Source organism: Podarcis melisellensis, assembly GCF_964234715.1.
Source record: "Podarcis melisellensis genome assembly, chromosome: 3".
NCBI classification, from domain to species: domain Eukaryota; kingdom Metazoa; phylum Chordata; class Lepidosauria; order Squamata; family Lacertidae; genus Podarcis; species Podarcis melisellensis.
Window position 1 is genome coordinate 47,726,344 of NC_138530.1, and position 18,894 is coordinate 47,745,237.

At 41.4% G+C, this 18,894-nt stretch overlaps 1 protein-coding gene and 1 long non-coding RNA gene across 2 annotated transcripts; one reads left to right on the top strand and one right to left on the bottom strand.

Annotated features, from left to right (window-relative positions):
* Positions 1–325: 325 nt before the first annotated feature.
* On the top strand, positions 326–8,592 carry LOC309367561. The gene is made up of 3 exons (XR_014167216.1): positions 326–437; positions 7,123–7,237; positions 8,458–8,592. It is a non-coding gene; the product is annotated as an uncharacterized lncRNA (long non-coding RNA).
* On the bottom strand, positions 7,306–18,633 carry TAF5L (TATA-box binding protein associated factor 5 like). Its single transcript, XM_081906875.1, has 5 exons — positions 18,481–18,633; positions 16,087–16,231; positions 13,819–13,923; positions 12,213–12,937; positions 7,306–9,259 (listed from the first exon to the last, which is right to left on the bottom strand). The coding sequence occupies exons 2-5, from the start codon at positions 16,226–16,228 to the stop codon at positions 8,459–8,461; spliced, it is 1,773 nt and encodes a 590-aa protein (XP_081763001.1). The 5' UTR covers positions 16,229–16,231; positions 18,481–18,633; the 3' UTR covers positions 7,306–8,458.
* Between the last annotated feature and the right edge of the window lie 261 nt (positions 18,634–18,894).

An 18,894-nucleotide genomic window follows, 5' to 3' on the forward strand; every position in this document is an offset into this window, starting at 1 on the left:
AACTGATCTGCAGAGCGATCTCGGCCCTGAATGGGAAACCTGGACTTTGAAAGTCATCTAATCTTCCTTGCTGTATTATATTATATTGTTTTAATTAGTGTTTTTATAGTTGTTCTGATTTTGAGTGGAGTGCCCTATCTGGGTGGATGGAGCAGCCAAGTAATTTCGTTGTCCCTGAGAGGGGGCAATGACAATAAATATATTATTATTATTATTATTATTATTATTATTATTATTATTATTATTATTATCATTACTTTTATTTATTTTTTACACACACCTAATTTGAGGAGGAGGGGAGGGTTTATTGGTTTGTTTTTTTCTTTCTTGTTTTTATTACGTATTTTGTATTCCTATCTCTACTTTCCAGTGAACTCGGTAAGCATACATGGGTTGTAAAAGCCAAGGAGTTTCCAGTCACTGTGTACAACTTCCAGGTAAGTCTGTGTCTAAGGTAAGGTTCCTTTTTAGGAATGTCCTGTCATTTTGGCTCAGATCTTCAACTCAGCCATATGGCTCACTGGGTGATGATCTTGGACCAACCACTACTACTAAGCCTACCCTACTTGGTGGGTTTGTTGTGAAAACACCAAGCAGGTGCATAAGTACCATGCTTATCCATGTATGCTGCCTTGAATTCCTTGCAGAAAAAGCGAGATATAAATGTGGTAAATAAAGTTATCTCTATTTGGTACAGTGGTACCTCAGTTCTCGAATGTAATCTGTTCCGGAAGACCATTCGAGTTCCAAAACATTCAAGAACTGAAAACTTAATGCGGAAGCCTCTGTTCAACTGAGAAAACTAAAAAACATGCAGTGGAAGCTGTTTGACTTCCAAGGCGAGTTCAAAAACAGAAGTATTTATTTCTGGGTTTTCGGCGTTTGGGTTACGAAACATTTGTCAACAGAGACATTCAAGAACCGAGGTACCACTGTATGTAACTTGTTCAGTGTTCTGATGCCTGCAACCTAAGAACTGGCTGATTAATTCAGATCAATACAGAAGATTCATAGAATTGTAAAGTTGGAAGGGACCCTGCAACACCCTGCAATGAAGGAATCTCAACTAAAGCATCCACAGCAGAGGACCATCCAACCCCTACTTAAACACCTCCAAAGAAGGAGAGTATCACCTTCTAGGGGAGTCGGTTCCACTGTCAAACAGCTCTTACAGTCATAAAATTCTTCCTGATGTTTAGTCAGAATCTCCTTTCTTGTAACCTGAATCCATTGCTTCGGGTCCTAAACTCTAGAGCAGGAGAAAACAAGCTTGCTCCATCTTCCATGAGACAGCCCTTTAGATATTTGAAGATGGCTACTGTATCTCCTCTCAGTCTCTTCTTATCCAGGCCCTTATTCAGTTCTTCCTCAGTTCAGTACTTAAGGCTGGCGAGTCACAGAAATTTTAATTGCCATTTTGACAGTCCATTTTTATCCATGTTTATTGGGAAGCAAGGTATGCAGAGGATTGCAGCCCTCAGAGTACAAGAGCCTCCTGTCAAAGTATGAAATGGGCATCTGGGCCCACCTCTGAACCTAAAGCCTTGGGCAGGTTTCACCAACCTGGTCCCCTCCAGATGTTTTGGACTACAGTACAACTCCTCACTTCCAGCCAGCCCCTAGGCAATTTAAAAGATGGAAATTGTAATTAAAGAGAAGCATACAGCAGGCTCAAGTTAACCTTCATGCCCTGCTTTTCTGAACTTTTCAGAAACATCTGTCTAGTTACTGTTAGAAACAGGATGCTAACTAAATGGCCGCTCTGTTCGAGACAGCTGGGCTGTCATATTTTGAAGATTTTATACAGCCTCTGTTTTAGGCTAGCCCCTCCTTTCTAAAACTCTCTGTCTTCTCTGATCTCTGCCAGCAAGTTCCCAGAACGAACTTTTCTAAGGCTACGACTTGGTGCTATTAGGATAAGAAAGGATTTCCAGTGTATAAACTGGGTTCATTGTAGAGAAGACAATAATTAATTTTCAAAGAGAAATAGAGAACCACAGAGCCTAACTTTATATAAAAATAAAAAAAGATTGCATTCCTTGCATGCACCATTATTTATTTCTGATAAATACTAGTGTTAAGCAGCATTGTCCTTTTTTGTGGGGGGAGGCAGAAGGCGTGATTATTTCAAAACACCGCAGCAAAGGTGTACTTCTAATCTTGCCTGTTTTCTTTGTTCCTCTGTATGCCTGCACCACTCTCATTCCATGCATGGAAAATTCATTCAACTAGAATCAGGAAACAGAAATGCTCTTAGAGCCTTTACCCCTTGTTAGTGCATTTTTGTGTGTGCTTTCCCCCCTTTGGAAGAGTAAGATGCAGCCAATTGATAATTCAAATAAAGAAATCACAACCCTGTTGAAGCTGGAAATGGGAGGTCTTAATTCAAAGCATCTGGACAGGAAGGGACAAACCAAAAATCTGGCACATTTCCCTTTTCTTTCTGAAATATTGCCAATATCATAGTAATAAAGAGTAAGGCCTGTGGAAGAAAGCACTAGATTAGGCTCCACTGATTAAAAAACCCCCCACTAGTCTATTATAATTGAGATATATCTTTGAATACAATTCTAGTAGCTTTTCCCTTCTATGCTTTTAAGGATATTTTCTGGACTCTGTAAATTATTTCAATATGCTGTTTGTCTTCTGAGCATATATGGGGTTCCCTCCAAGGAGAACAGGTCTTTCAAAACGGAGGTCCTGCTGACATGCTCCTTTGTGAAGAGAATCATGTAGCAACAACCAGTCCTTTCCCCCTAAAAATGTTTAGGGGTACACTCATTTTGACTCAAGAAAATCACCATTTTATAGTTCAGATCAGGAAACATAAAAACAGTAAATGGACAAAAGTACAAAGATTCACAAAATGTTTAGGGGTATGCGTACCCCTGCATTCCCCCAGAAAAAATCACTGGCCACAGCCCATTTATGAAGCCCACAGGGGGCAATTCAGTTGTGTCCATCATTTTTTAAAAGGGGTTTTAAAAAACACGTTATCCTGATGATTTGTTTTGCTGCATCAGCATTTATATGTGCCAACAAATCACTGTCTTCCATCTTAAGAGTAGTGCCAAAATTATGTTTGGACCTAAGACATGTTCAAACATGATGCCCCCATGCCAATAATAGCCAATGTGGGTAGAAATGAAGGAACTAGAGGTGTGCATGTCACAATATGCTTGGGGTCACCCGTGACAGAGTCTTGCATCCAAAGCAAACAAAGCAGGTATCTTCAACTTTTCCGGATCCACGACCCACTTTTAACCCATATATTTGTACAATGGTAGGGCTCCAGTTGCAACCCACCTTAGGTCAAGCTACAACCCACTAATGTGTTCTGACCCACCAGATGAAGACCAGTGTCATAGAGAACATTCTCCTGAAGTTCCAGTTACAGATAGGTAGCCGTGTTGGTCTGCCATAGTCAAAACAAAAAAAATTCCTTCCAGTAGCACCTTAAAGACCAACTAAGTTAGTTCTTGGTATGAGCTTTCGTGTGCATGCACACTTCTTCAGATACCTGAAGAAGTGTGCATGCACACGAAAGCTCATACCAAGAACTTAGTTGGTCTTTAAGGTGCTACTGGAAGGAATTTTTTTTGTTTATTCTCCTGAAGGTGAATGTATGCTTTGGGAAGCCAGGAAGATTGTTGTTATGGCCTGGCTTGGCTTTCGTATTATCAGTGGTAACAGCACATACTGTCATTCTGAAAGCACAGTTGCATAACTCAGTACGCAACATGCATAATAAATCAAGCCCTATAAAAGCACATTTGCAATTAACAGCTTGACTTTCTTTTTTTGGGGTGTGTGTTGCACCTTCTAATCAGGAAAACTAGATGGCAAAGACTTGGCAGTGGCTGTAAAATTATGTTTGGTTAACAACCCTACTTTCAATCTACTGTAAGGACACCAACACCTCCCCACCCCCACCCCCCATATTGCAATTAAAAATTCTAGTGATATTTTTTTTAATATAAACTCTACAATAAATTAAAACAGATAATGCAAAGATGCATGACTTACATAGTATTGAATGGAGTTTGGTCCCAAGGCTTGGTTGTTGTAAATTGGTACGAAGGTAACAAAATTGTGCAACTGTCGACCTACGCCAGCTACAACAGCAGATTTTGCAAGGCGTTAACTTGTGTATGTATAAAGCATAGTACGTTATACAGTGGTATCTTGGGTTAAGTACTTAATTTGTTCCGGAGGCCCGTACTTAACCTATAACTGTTCTTAACCTGAAGCACCACTTTAGCTAATGGGGCCTCCTGCTGACGCGGCGCCACCAGAGCATGATTTCTGTTCTCATCCTGAAGCAAAGTTCTTAACCTGAAGCACTATTTCTGGGTTAGCGGAGTCTGTAACCTGAAGCGTATGCAACCTGAAGCATATGTAACCCAAGGTACCACTGTACAGATTTAAGAACAGTTATAAAGCCCCTTAGCTTAGAATTGCTTTCTTCTTTTGCTTGAAAGTCTTAGGTAGACCACAGACTGTTCAGCACCTGAAAATGCCAGGTGTTTTCCTAATGGATCAACCAATACATTATTTTTTACATGTGATAACTAAAAGGGAAAAGAAATCGATTTCCTACCTACAAAGCCTATTGAAAAATGCTTACCTTGCTCCACAAATCTTCGCATGCAACCAAGGGATATGCATGTAGTACTCTATTCAAAACAGGTGATCAGCATGATGGGAAATCATAATTGGCATAGAGACTTGGCTTAAACATTTCTTATCAGTATAAATATATTCAACCTCAACTACTGAGGAGTTTCTGTACCTGGAGGGCTATTAGTTGGTGAGTAAGCTGAGAGCCATTCCTACGATGTGTGGCTTCTATCCAAAAACATTTTTTTAATTGCAGCTGAAGAGTAGTTTGGTGGGACAGACCCTGGCAGAGATTATTTATGCATTTAATGACACCATCACACAGGAGTTCCGTAATAGTACAGTTTTAGAGCTTGGCTCAGTACAAGCAATGTGACATCCAATACAATGGCAGCCATTTTATGTGCCTTTAAAAAAAAAGCATTAGCAACCCAGCTGCAATGGGGTTAAATTACGCCCTAAATAGTTTGAGAATGTTTTCTCCAAGAAACAGAACATGAAGCTTAATATCCAAAAAAGGTATATCTTGAATGTGACGAACATATATTTGTGTGTGTGAGAGAGGTGGGTGGGGAAGAAAATACAGTTTTTTCTGTGTATAAGATGCAGCCATGTATAAGACGACCCCTATTTTTTGAGCCCCAAATTAAGAAATAAATATTTTAAACATTCCATGTATAAGACGACCCCCAATTTTAAACTTAAAAAAATTGGGGGGAAATATAGTCTTATACCTGGAAAAATACAGTACTTTATTCATTAGGTCGATACAAGATTGACTACCCAGAGAGACAATGTCCCTGTGACCCGGGACAAATAGAAATGGTAGAGCAGGCTTAAGCAACCTTGGCCCTCCAGATGTTTTGGGACTACAACTCCCATGACCCCTAGTTAACAGGACCAGTGGTCAGGGATGATGGGAATTGTAGCCTCAAACCATCTGGAGGGCCGAGTTTGCCTATGCCTGCGGTAGAGCATGTCCTTCTCCTGTGCCTGCATTACAGAGACATTTGTATTAGCCTGATTTCCCCACTACAGTGGTACCACGGGTTACATACGCTTCAGGTTAGACTCTGCTTACCCAGAAATAGTACCTTGGGTTAAGAACTTTGCTTCAGGATGAGAACAGAAATTGTGCTCTGGCAGCGCGAGACCCCATTAGCTAAAGTGGTGCTTCAGGTTAAGAACAGACCTCCGGAATGAATTAAGTACTTAACCCGAGGTATCACTGTACTTTGTAAGTATCCAGGGCACACAGGGCAATTCTATACCTCCCTGCTGCTCTCAGATACCAATCATGCTACAACATACGATGTTGCACAGCAGCACTCAAAATTTGTCAGAGGATGACCTGTGCCACAAACCAGATTTAAAGAACAGAGTGCTCTGTAGATTGTCTTTTATATATCAACCTTTTATGCTCCTCCACACCCACCCAATGCTCCTATTCCTTCTTTTAGACTCTTTTAAATTCTTATAGATTTTTATATTTACCTTCTGTTTTAATACCTTTTAGCTTTCCAAAACGCTTTTCAGATTTTAAATGACTGTATTCCACCCTTTTATGCTGGTCTATGACCGTAATAAAGATTTGTATTGTACTGAAAATATTTTAACATAATTTGGAAATGTCACAAACAGTAGTCTAACTTTACAGAGGGTTGTAGGGATCTGATGAGGGAGGGCATTGCTGAAGATGCCCTCATTTCTATTGACAGAAGCCTGCTGTTAGAGGAGCAGCAGTTGGATACAACCCAGTAACTTTTGCATGATCCCTTCTATCAGAAGTTAGGAATAATGTGATGCAATTTATATTGTTGTTTCTTTTCTTAAAGCCAGCAACCAAAGAAATTAATTTTTAAACTTTAGTAGTGGCTTGCAAGCTTTGAACCGGCTTGCTTCTTAGTGCCAAACAGGGAAGCAAACACCAACATACTGCTAACCAACCTTATTGTTAAGAGCTGGGTGATATGCTATGGTTGAGACCTGGGTAATTCTTATCCCTGCTATGGCACTCTGACCTCCCCATTCCATGTGCCACAAAAAGGAAGACTGCACCCCTAACCAAGTGGGCTGGGTATGCCTGGAAATAGAGGGGCCACAGCTTGGATTAGGCCTGTGTGTTTGCCCACCACCAAGTTAAAAGGTTGTGTTTTATCAGGTTTCCGCTTCTGGTTTCCCCCCACATTTTAACAGTAAGTATTTTTCCCCCCTGTGGTACTTCAATTGTAAATTCTTGTAAACTGCCCTGAGTAGGGCATAGGCACTAGAAAGGTGGTACATAAATGTTTATATAAGAAAATACAATAAATGTAGACCATTTGATCAAAATTTGATTTTGAACAGAAACACTCTAGGCTGAAATTTTAACTCAAGTACCTATTTTTTTGGTGTCCACTGAGAACTTGGTTTTAACATTCTAAGAATGGGGACTGAATGTCTGGCTCTAACTCATTCATGTGTTAAGAGTACCACTTACCTGCTATTTACATTATGCTTGAGCCTGTAGACAGATACTGCTTCTGTAAAAACCCAGGGGACTGAGAACATCTGTATCATGCACCTGCAGGAGAGCTCACCTGCCTGGCTCATGCAGCAGACAGGTGCAACCCACAAGGTAAAAACTTTTTATCTGTTTATGGAAGTCTAAAGCCCACTCAGTTCCACGCAGAGATACTCAACCTCTTTAAACTAAATGCTTTAATAGAAAAAAAACAAAAATACAAAATCTCTTTCCGGAAAGCAGAAATATTCAGTCTTCTTAGAATGACAAAATTTAAGAGTATGCTTTCTCCAACACCAGGTTTTGCATGCTCACACACTTGTATGAAAACTTCATGAAACAACTTAATAGTTCAGTAATCAGTGGAAAACATTGGAAGTTGGCAAAGCATCTTCTCACGATTAATAATTTAGTAATACTATTTTTTTCACATCGTCTGCACACCTTTGCCCATATTTATCTGCAGAAAGTATTTTTGGTGAGGTGAAATGTGTCCCTTTCTATTAGGAGTCCAAACATGCTACTATAAAGTCAGCCATATTTTGCTAGTTCTTTTTGGAAGGCAAGCTAGTAGTTATCACCCCAGCCATCTAGTATTGTGAATCACCATCACAGTACAACCAGTTTTTTGGGGGAAACCCACAAATTTCTGATCAAGAAAGAGCTAAAAACATTATATCTAATGGAAGATACCAAATCCAAATTGCATCTTTTTGCAGCCACTGTCACATTCAAATCACGTTTTTATAATTCAACGATAAAAATTAAAATACTATGCCTTTTATATTAGCAAGCTGGAAACCTGCCTCAATGTTATTTTAAACATTATTGTAATGTTACTTATGTTTGGGAGCAACCCTATAAGAAAATACATTTTTCTTTCCAAGATGATGGCAAAGATTCTTGTGCCACAGAAACTTCGGTGGGTAAGTAGGTGGAGCTGAATAGCTAAAAGACAGACATATAAACTCCCGGTAACAGTTAAGCAGGACATGCCCATTAATTGCAAAACATTCAAGTCAATGATCTGAGTTGCTTGGACTGAGTTTTGGCTATCCCTTCAGAAAAATATTATGTGTAGTTGGTTCCCACCCCCACCCCCCAATAGCTTCCTGCCCTTGCAGTGAAGTTCTCCTGTTGTTCTCCCTTTCCTATCTTTTTTTTGCAACAATACAGGACATCTTCAAGTACAGTATTTCCATCATTCTGGACATGTCCACCAATGGGAAAGAAAACATTTTTTTTCACAGTCAATTATATATAATCTTAGTTTATAATAGACTCTGGATTTCAACAACACACCCATTTTTTTTTGTTTTTCTTTTTTAAAAAAGGTTAATGTTCCTGATTCTCTTGTGCAATTCCAGTCACTAAAAGGAGGTTACAGGCCATGAACTGTACACTCAGTACATTATTTATCTGTCCAGTATATACACCAACCAGTTCACTGGAAGAACCATCGACGGGAGCATTGCAGTAAGTGTTTCGAATATCCCAAACCCGAACAGAATTATCCATTGATGCAGAAGCAATCAAGCTACTGTCCGGACTGAAAGTAAGGCTGGTGATATTATCCGTGTGCCCTCTTAGTTCTTTGTAAAGCGTGCCAGATGCCAGGTCCCACAACTTTAACCGCTGGTCTTCACCTGCTGAAGCCAAATACTTACCATTTGGAGAAAATGCAAGCGACAACACAGGGCCCCGGTGACCTGTAAACAGGCGCACTGTGTTTCCTTGCTGTGTGCTCCAGAGACGTACTGTTTTATCTGTGGATCCTGTTGCCAAGTAGTTAGAATTGGGGTGAAACTTAATGCAGTCCACATCTGCCAAATGGCCTGCATATATCCTCAGTGGGTACGTCCGATCAAATGACCAGAGTCTTCCTGTGCGGTCATGGGAGCCGCTGGCAAAATACAAGCTACAAGGGCTAATGTCCAGATCCCACACAGGATAGGCGTGCCCTTGGTACAACACAGTGTTTGTGAAACATCCAAGGTCCCAGTATCGGATGGATGTGTCTTCGGAACATGACAGCAGTCCTGAACTGTCCGACAGAAACCTTGTGCTATACACTGGTCCGCAGTGCCCTCTTAGTATCTTCATCTCTGTTCCCACATTATTATCGTCATCTTCACCCTGCAAGGAGGAATAAAGTAGTCAAGTCTGTCCATCTGTCCAGAGGACATATTGGTGAACATTTGAGATCTACACTCAAAAGCAGCAATAAGAACATACAAGTCAATGGAGGAAAAATTTCTGGGAGCCCCAAGGTTTCACCAGCTTTAAGGGCAGCAGCAAACTATAGAATAGGAAACAAATTGGAATTGCAATATTTAGATGTTTAGGACTACCTATTTACCCAAGATGGTAAATATTCTATTGCAAGTAATGAAAGAAGGGCAAACTTACTGCAAGATGGTATAGACGGCAAAAGATACCAGTTAAAATCAACAGCAGTGCAAATCAGTGCCACTAAAATTGGTGGATTGTAGACTGGTGCCACTCAGTGAACTACTGGCTGCTGGTCCCTGCCAACTCTGCCACGACCCACCCATCATCTTAGTAGTTGCTTTTATAACAAAACTAACTAAAAGTGGCAAATTTTCTGGGACTGCTCTACACTGTTCCCAGTCTGCAGAAAAGAAGGAACAGGACCAGATAAGACCCAATTAATATTTTAATGGACAATGGAAGGCTTGCAGTCCTGCTTATTATACAAGCAGTCTAGGATCTGAAACCTCCCTTTAGGTATTAATGGGGTCCCCAACCCCGTGAACAACTGCAGAAGCACCTAAAATCAGTGGTTATAGTAGTTTTACCACCAGCGCTGTTGCTCTAAAAATGTTTTTAAAACTTTTCTAAGAGACATCTCAGATTGCTGCAGCCTTCTTACTCCATCCACAAAAGCTGCAGCTGGTATTCACTGAGAACTGTGTACAAAAAGCAGTAAGCAACTAATATTCTGCTTCTGGATTAGATTAGCAGCTGGATGAATAGGCATTAAATTACATTCAGAATGGCAATAGGTTTGAGTCCCGTATCTTTGCCTGTAGATTCTGGCTGGAAATACTATGGCAGAAAAATGTTATTTACTTAATGTTTCTGCAATTTCATCTTTTCAGAATAAGATTTGTAAATAGTGAAAGCACCAGCTAACCGAAGCTTTGCAGCAGTCAGGGTGAAATAAAATATCCCTTTACTTTCAGTGATTTTTCAAAACAGCAGATACTGTACAACTGGTGGAAAAACTACATATCACCAAACATTGAGTGTAACTGTCTTCTATAGTTACTGTCTTCTATAGTTACTGTGGCTCAGTTATTTTTCTTAGCTTCAGAGTTAATGGTTTAAATTTATAATACTATTGTTAGTTATTTTATAATGCTGTATCATTTAAAAGGGACCGCGGGTGGTACTGTGGGTTAAACCATGGAGCCTAGGACTTGCCGATCGGAAGGTCGGCGGTTCGAATCCCCGTGACAGGGTGAGCTCCCGTTGTTCGGTCCCAGCTCCTGTCAACCTAGCAGTTCGAAAGCACCTCAAAGTGCGAGTAGATAAATAGGGACCGCTCTCCGGCGGGAAGGTAAACGGCGTTTCCGTGTGCTGCTCTGGTCCGCCAGAAGCGGCTTAGTCACGCTGGCCACGTGACCCGGAAGCTGTACGCCGGCTCCCTCGGCCAATAAAGCAATATGAGCACCACAACCCCCAAGTCGGTCACGACTGGACCTAATGGTCAGGGGTCCCTTTACCTTTATCATTTAAAAATTAGAAAGGTGCAAATTGATAAATCTGTTAAAAATGGTAAAGTCTTAACTTGACTGCAGGCACTGCATTCTAATTATAATTTTAGAAATGTACTCCTTACTGATCAAAAGGAAAAAATCTCTCTGTCTCTCTTTGTCTCTCCCTCACACACACAATCCCTATTCAAACTAGGTAGAAACGCATCACAGTGAATTATTATTATTATTGGATCCAAAGCCCTTCTATTCTGCTAACCTTCCAAGGGAGGAAAATTGGGGGTTGTACCCAAAGCTAGTCATCCTCAGAGGAGAACCACTGAAATTAATGGACACTGCCATCATAGGTCTATTAACTGCAATGCATCCACAGTGAGTAGAATTTACTTGCCCTTTGTCCATGCGGTGGTCTTCTCCAAACTACAGCTGTCCCACACTTTCCCCTTCCATAGATTTGGAGACTCCCATGCTTTGAAAATCCAAATGCTACATCAATTGCACAGAGAATCTCTGGATTTAGGGAGGAGAAACTGTAGGACAGCAGCAGTTGGAGAAAACGGTAATTAAAGCATACACAAGGGGTTCACAATCTGCATTAAGCCAAGGTATCAAGTGGGCCACAGTTCACATTCCTCTGCCTGGGAGCAATGGGAGAGAACTATTTTTAAAACAACAACAACAAATGGCTATAGAAAGCCAAAGGTAAAAAGCTGGGCCACTCCACCTTTTGACCTGCTGGCAGGAAACAGAAAAATGTGGTTTATCCCTGCCCTATCACTTACAGCATCCATTAGCTATCATTAGAGGCTTATATGCACTTACATACAGTTTTCTCCTTGCCTCATGCAGTTTGAACCCCATGATTACACACCTTGGAAGTCAGGATGCATTAATGTACGTGCATTAAGGATGAAGCAGCGGTCCATAGGAAGGCCCTGGAAATTCCTAGCAAAGACGTAAATACATGTTCATTATAATAATAGCTGTCAACTTTTCCCTTTTCTTGTGAGTAATCCTATTTGGAATAAGAGAATATCCCTTAAAAAAAGGGAAACGTTGACAGCTATGATTCTAATGGTAAGAAGCAACCAAGGGCTGATCTGTCACATTGCAATCAGCACAAGAAAGAATAGCGACTAACCCTTGCCTGAATCTTTACCCAGCAAAAGTTGTTGCTCCTTATCACTTTCACCTAGCAGTTACAGCTGATGGGCAGAAGGAGGTGGTGTGTTTTTTTTCCTGGCTGGAGGCTACAGCAAGCTTTGAGGATCTCTCATGTAAAAAAATCATTGTAATAAGAACATAAACCAACTCCACCCAAACGTATACTGATAGCAAGATACTCTGACCTCCTCATCCAAGATATCACAAGCCAGGTGGATTCGGGAGACGTCTACCAGATGGGGCTCAGATTTCAGCTTCTTGGACCGCAAGCTCCACAGCTTTACACAGGAATTGTCAAAGCCAGCTGCAAGCAGCTTGCTATCTGGCGAGATCTCTGCAGTGTTCAGCAACTGTTCAGTGTTATAGAACGCATAGAAACAGATGGTGGTGAGTGAGGGCGGTCCATCTTTGACTCTTTTAATGCTATCCTGCAGGATGTCCAAGGCGGCCTCGTTTTGCAGGATGGAAGCAGGCATGTCGGTGGGCTCCAGGCCATTGCTCTCACTGCGTGAAGAGCCACCACTACCATACAGCTGGTAGTCCATCCTCTTGGCTGGCTGCACATCTAAGTGAATGTGCAAGGAGAGGACTTTGCAAAGAGCATTGTTATCGTCACTCTGGAGGTAGCGAAGGAGGAAGTTGTAGCTGTCTTCTTGAAGGCGGATGACGTATTTGTTGTCTAGAAATGCCCGGAGTTGGAAGTTGGATAGGATGTCTTGCATGGTTAGTGTGGTCTGTAGCTGCTCAATGATCTCTTTTTGGCTGGCATTTTGCAAGAACATCCCATGAAAGCGACTATAGAAGCTGTCCACTGTGCTCTTTAGGCCATTTTGGACCATGTTAAGATGGAGGTAGACAAAGAGGGGATACAGAAGAGGCATCACTTCATGGCTGTGCTGGGAATCTGAATCTAAACATACAGAAAGAGAGAGAGAGAGAGTTCACTTTCTCAGCAGATATTTTTATGAAAGCAAGATAAAACATATTCTAAAGGCACTTGTGGCTTCTCTTTCTGTGTTTTAAAAATGCACATCGCATGCCATTCAGTGCAATTTTCACCTCATCAAAGGATATCCAGCTGCTCTGAAAGTCCTAAAAGTCCGCATTTGTTTTGCTAAGCCACACTTCATTTTTAATTAGGCATGGGGCTCTCCATCAAAGAAGAGCTTTAGAATGCAACTAGCCCATTTCTGTTGATGCATCATTTAGGAACACACACATTTAGGGACATGGTGTTGACCTGGGAGTGGAGGAATACACAGTTTGATGTATCACAGTATTTTAATATTCTTTTGGAAGCTGCCCAGAGTGGCTGGAGAAGCCCAGTCAGATGGGCGGGGTATAAATAAATTATTATTATTATTATTATTATTATTATTATTATTATTAACCAGCAGTTTGGAAAGTATCATAAAATGCTATGCTCTCTCTTCTTCTTTTTTGTATTGGCTTGCTTGTTTTCTGCTTTTTGGCCAAATTGAATCCCAATGGTAATTTCAAGAGTACATTTGGATATATTATTCCATGGCATATGTAAAACTACCATACCCCATTCGGCCACATTCCTGGAGCCATTTTCCAACTCTGTTCAGGAATAACCATCAGGGCCAGCATAGCCCATTCATGAGAGTGAACATCAGGCACTATATGTACAAAATGGGAGCCTCTCTCCCTTTGTTACATGCACCAAGGATGCAGAATTTGTAGCTTCACAAATGATGACGCAAAAGCCATTTGAAAAGACCCAGTGAGGGTCAGGGGAGATATGGCACATATGTTTATGAAACTCACCTGTAAGAAAGTTGCGTAATCGCCCAAACTGTACTTCATATTGTTGTGGCTCTGCTAGGCAGGGTGCAGCAGAGATAATGTTGGCACTACCTGATTCAGACTGAACTAAGGGAACAAACGAAGGTTTTAAAAATAGTTTCTATAAAGCACTGGAAGCTGCAATACAACACACCGATTGTTCTTACATTGAAACACACAATTGACAGATAAGTTTTTAAAAAGTGCCAAATCACCTACATCATTAGAGCAAACAAAATGTTTGTGCTAAATGACACAAAGTAATCCTACACTTGCTGCACATATATTAACTTTTACATTCAAGACAAGATTTGTGAAGTCACTGAAGCAGTCTAGTACTGCTTGCCTCCTTCCCTCCCATAGACATCTTGTTGGCCAGTGCGAGAACAGAATGCTGGACTAGATGGGTTACTGGTTTTATCCAGCAGGATTTTATTATGTTAAGTATTATTCCTCCATCAGTGAATGATGGAGATGAACCACTTGTTCATCTCAATACCACAAGCAATAGGGCTACAGCTGCTCAAATATTTTATGCTTGTGACAAAGGCATTTCTAGACAAATATCTTCCCTTTTAAATCACACACGGGAAATGGGGATACAAGTGAATATGTTGCCATTCTACTTGCATTTTGCTGCGACAGGAGTGAATTCATTACCCGTAGGTGAAATCACAAACCAATGCCACAGAAATTTTGTATCACCTGACATCACTTCAAAAAACACTTTATTTCAGACTTTGTTCACTAGTAAGTCCAGCGAAGATAAAGTTTTTGATTATGGAGAAATCAAACATACAATGCCACCGACTGGCATGAATCAGACCTTCCGACTCTTAAAAAAATAAATAAATCCAGCACAGAATACTTCTCTTAATTGTGATGTTTTCCCCACACTTGCACCTTTTTTCAGTGCAATTTCAGTTCTCAGCAATCGTAGACCAGCACCACCGCAAGTCACTTAAGCTTTAGAGGTCTGGAGTGGTTATTGATTTCACTGTTAAGTCATAAGCATTCTAGGGATCTAAAGGATTCTGAAGCGAACTTTTGAGGCAAAGCTACTTAAAAGCTGGCAAGAATGGAAAAGACTCAAAGCGTATTACCAGTGAGCCTGCTACCAGTAACTTGGCACTACATTTTAGAATCTGAGAATTTTATTCATTAAGTCAGTTAGTATTTTACAATTCGCATCAATATAGCCAACATTTTGCATGGTGATTCCAAAGGCACATGCCCAAGCCTCATGTGATGTAGAGGCAGCTGGTTGGGCATTTCTTTCATGGAAACATAATACACAGTTCAGCATAACTCCCAAGGAGGAAGCAGTATGAGAACCTACTTCTATAGAATGTCAGAATCCTGAATTACCAGACCAACAGTGCAATCATATGCTGGTCTGCTCAGAAGTTCTATGGAACATGGTTATAGAATTGTAGCCTTAGCGCTTTAACGCTACATTCTGTATGGACAATTGTGCTTTGAGGTATTAGGTACTTCTAAAGTTATTTGTATTAAATATAAATTCTAAACAGTTCAGTTATGACATGTCTCTGTGGGTCTCCCCTGAATTGATTAACTTTAACTGGGCTTTCAATTAGTCGAAACCCCCCGCTAAAAATAACACACTGCTCTGGTGTAAAACATCTAGAACCACAAAAAAGTGTCAGGGCTGTAGAGTTCTATATATAAAAGTTGAATTCATTATTTAGCAGTTATAGTTCTCGTCTTGGCAGAGATGAGCTAGAGAATTTTAGCGTCATCTCAGTGAAAAGGCCGTTCTCCTTAAAAAGCCCAAATTTACTTACTTTAACATAATTTGTCCGTTAAAAACACTTCCCAAACATATTTGGCAGCCAAATCATTTCAAAATATTTGGAAATGGCAGCATTCCTGCTGAACATTTCATTTTGATTTGTCTTATTTGGTAAATTACCAAATCACCTCCTTGCTTGCTTATTTATTTGCTTCCCAGCCTTTGGACACAAGTGGGTGTTACAGTATCATGAAGCCCTTCATGCTTCAGTCTGTCCCCAATTGATTGCTTAGAAGTTTCACTCTTTAGTAACTAGAGATTTGCACTTTACTATAAACCAGAGATAGCCAGCAGGGTGTCTTACCAATGTTGTTGGACTACAGCCCTGCCAGCAAGGACAACTTTTAAGGATGATAGGTTTGTAATCCAATAATATCTGGAGGGCACCATGTTGGCGACACCTGCAATAAACTCATTAAGAAACTTTAAGTAGGTACCTGTTAGATTAGCTGCCATTTCCTCTGCAGTCTGGCATAAGCGAAGCCCTTGTTTCAGAGGACCTTCCGAGTCTACATACTGCCTGCGTTTGAGGTAGCAGGAAGCTGCCATCTGAATCTGTTCTGTGCGTACACGTTTCATGACCTCCAAAAGAAAAGGAAGCACATTTCTTAAAACATGATTGTTGAATGAGAAACCTGTGGGAAACTGACACTCATTACGCATTCCAAAAGCTGATACAGTAGAAAATGCACACCTTACTTATTCAATGAAATATCAGCTTATCACTCAGACCATAAAGCATCAAAGCACAGAAGTTTGCAAGGTCTGAGGTTCTTTTAGGATTGCAGAAGTTTAGGTGAAAATGGTGCATATTTCACTAGTGGCAACTTCAGGGTTCTAATGGCTGCTCTTCTCCTTCACTTTTTCTATTTTTATTCCCAAGCAAAACAGCAGTGTTTTTAAATATTTTACACTTAAGCCCACTGGAGAGGCACTATGCCATCCTGCATAGAACCCTATTAGTGATTAGTGTACTGCAGTTAATAATCAAATGTGATTTTATAAAATTCTACTCTGCACTCTTAATACTATTTTCTCTGTCAAACATATGAAAAATCAAAAATTAGTTTCAGTTTTGCTTCATTTTCCCTAGTTAGCTGTCAAAGGTCAGCTTGCTTAAGGTTTCTATTTCCAGATCATTATTTTATTTGACACTCTGCCCCACCTTTATACTTAATAGTGCATAACAGCAGTCATTCCTGTTGAATGGAACATTAGTGTACTGTAGAACCTTAACTTTTGCCTCAAGCATGGTAGAGTAAAAGTCAAAAAAGTGCGTAAGTGAAATAGAAAAGCATTCTGGGTGTTTGTTACCTGCTAAAATCTCTGCTCACTCACAGTGATTTATTACATGCATATCTTGCATTTTCTTTAGGAAGATCAAGGCAGCATCCCATCGAAGCACAACAGACCCAAACCTGCCTAATTTCAGAAAGGCATCTGCATTACATATGTACATTTGGATCATGGTTCTAATGTAAAAGAGGAAAACACAGAAATGCTAAGGGTTTGTTAGCCCCATTGGGAGCAAATCTGATTTCAAGTAATAGCTTGTAAATTATTGAACAAAGCTGAAGTTCCAATGAAATAACTTCAATAGAACTCATCTCCCCCCTTTTTTTTACTACTACTAGTTGATCTTCCCAATGTATTTTAAAAGCATCACCATTATGTGGTTCCTTGAAGCTTTTCATGCAAAATCAATTAATCTGGAGAATTCTGATGTTCACTTTGGTTCCACACAAATGATTTACTACTCTACCAACTGTATTACAGGGGAGGAAAAGAAACCCCATGAGAGGTATAATTATGCCTTCAACACTCCCCTACAAAAGGCAAAAGAGATTTTAGGCTGAATTTGCAATAATTAAGAAAATACAGTCTGTTCCCTTTGAGGATTTGAAAAATACATGCAATTTTGGAAATGTAAAACAAAAATATTTGTCCACCAAAGTGTGTATTTGCTACCAAGTGAGTTATAATTCTCTGATTACTACCAGAGACAAGTCAGCAATGACTGACATTCTCCTTCAGAGATATGGTATAATACCAGCTGTATTTTTAAAATGATGTTTCAATTGTGCACTTTCAAAGGTGGCACAACATTTGCTCATACAGTATACCATAGTTGCTATAACCACTGCCGATGATTGCTGTAGTACATAGCTATTTCATTTGTAAACTCTGCATGGAAAGGATGGCTATATCTTGCTTATCCAGCCTGGTGAAAAATTCTGGAGAACTTGAAAGCTTGTAACATTTGGGATTTCTTTTTCTTTTTTTAAATTCTCATGGACCAAACTACCTTGTGTATTAGCCTGTATAGCACTGATATCCAATCGATGCCACAACGGTGAAGCAAACTAAAACTATTCAGAGTAACTCAGTGCAGGACGCCTCACTCTAAAACGGAGCCACGCGTTTCAAGGACTCGAAGTCCCCTTTTGCTCCAAACTTTACCCCATCCAAGCTGCATTCGGCCCCAACCCCGCTCTTCCCATTTCTGCCAGGGGGGGAGAAGGGAGGCGAATGGGAAGCTGAGGAGGAAGGATGCACCGAGGCAGATGGAGCCTCAGGTCTTCCTGCCGGCAGCTGTATGGGAAAGGCAGTAGCGGCGTGGGGATGGGTGGGGGGGGGGAGTGGAGAGGGAAGGAAGAGGAGAGAAGACGACGGCGACGCCTCCACCCAGGGAGGGCCCTTCCGCGCGCCACACTTGGCGTAGCCCGTCCTGCCGCTCCACCCGCCCGGGAAAAGGAGCCCGCCGCTGTTTGTTTGCTGCATGCCGGGGAAGTGGGGCCGGTGGGGGGGGGGGGTTTGAAAGAAGCACTCACTGAAGCATCGCAGGCAGAGGCACAGAGAGAGAGGCGCTGCGTACGCGCGCGTGCGTGCCTGTGCGTTTGAGCGACTCCCAGTGCAGGCACGAGACGGAATTCCTGGGCTCGCGCCGTCAGTCACTTGCTCCCAGTGGCGCGAGACGCCGCCGCCGCTCGTGCGGACCCCGGCGCGCGCGCCTGCAGCACCTCCTCGCTGCTGGGTCTTCCGCCAAGGAGGCTGCCTTGGGCGTCCCGGGCCAATAGCGCTGGGGTTGCTCCTGTTATTGCCGCCGCCGCTGCTCCTGCTGCTGCCGCCGCGGCTCGAAGGAGCCGCTCCATGACTGACGGCACTGACACAGAGAAGGAGGAGAGCGGGGCCGGGGGAGGAAGGCGAGCGCGCAGGCGCGGCCTGCCAGCCAATGGGGAGGCTGG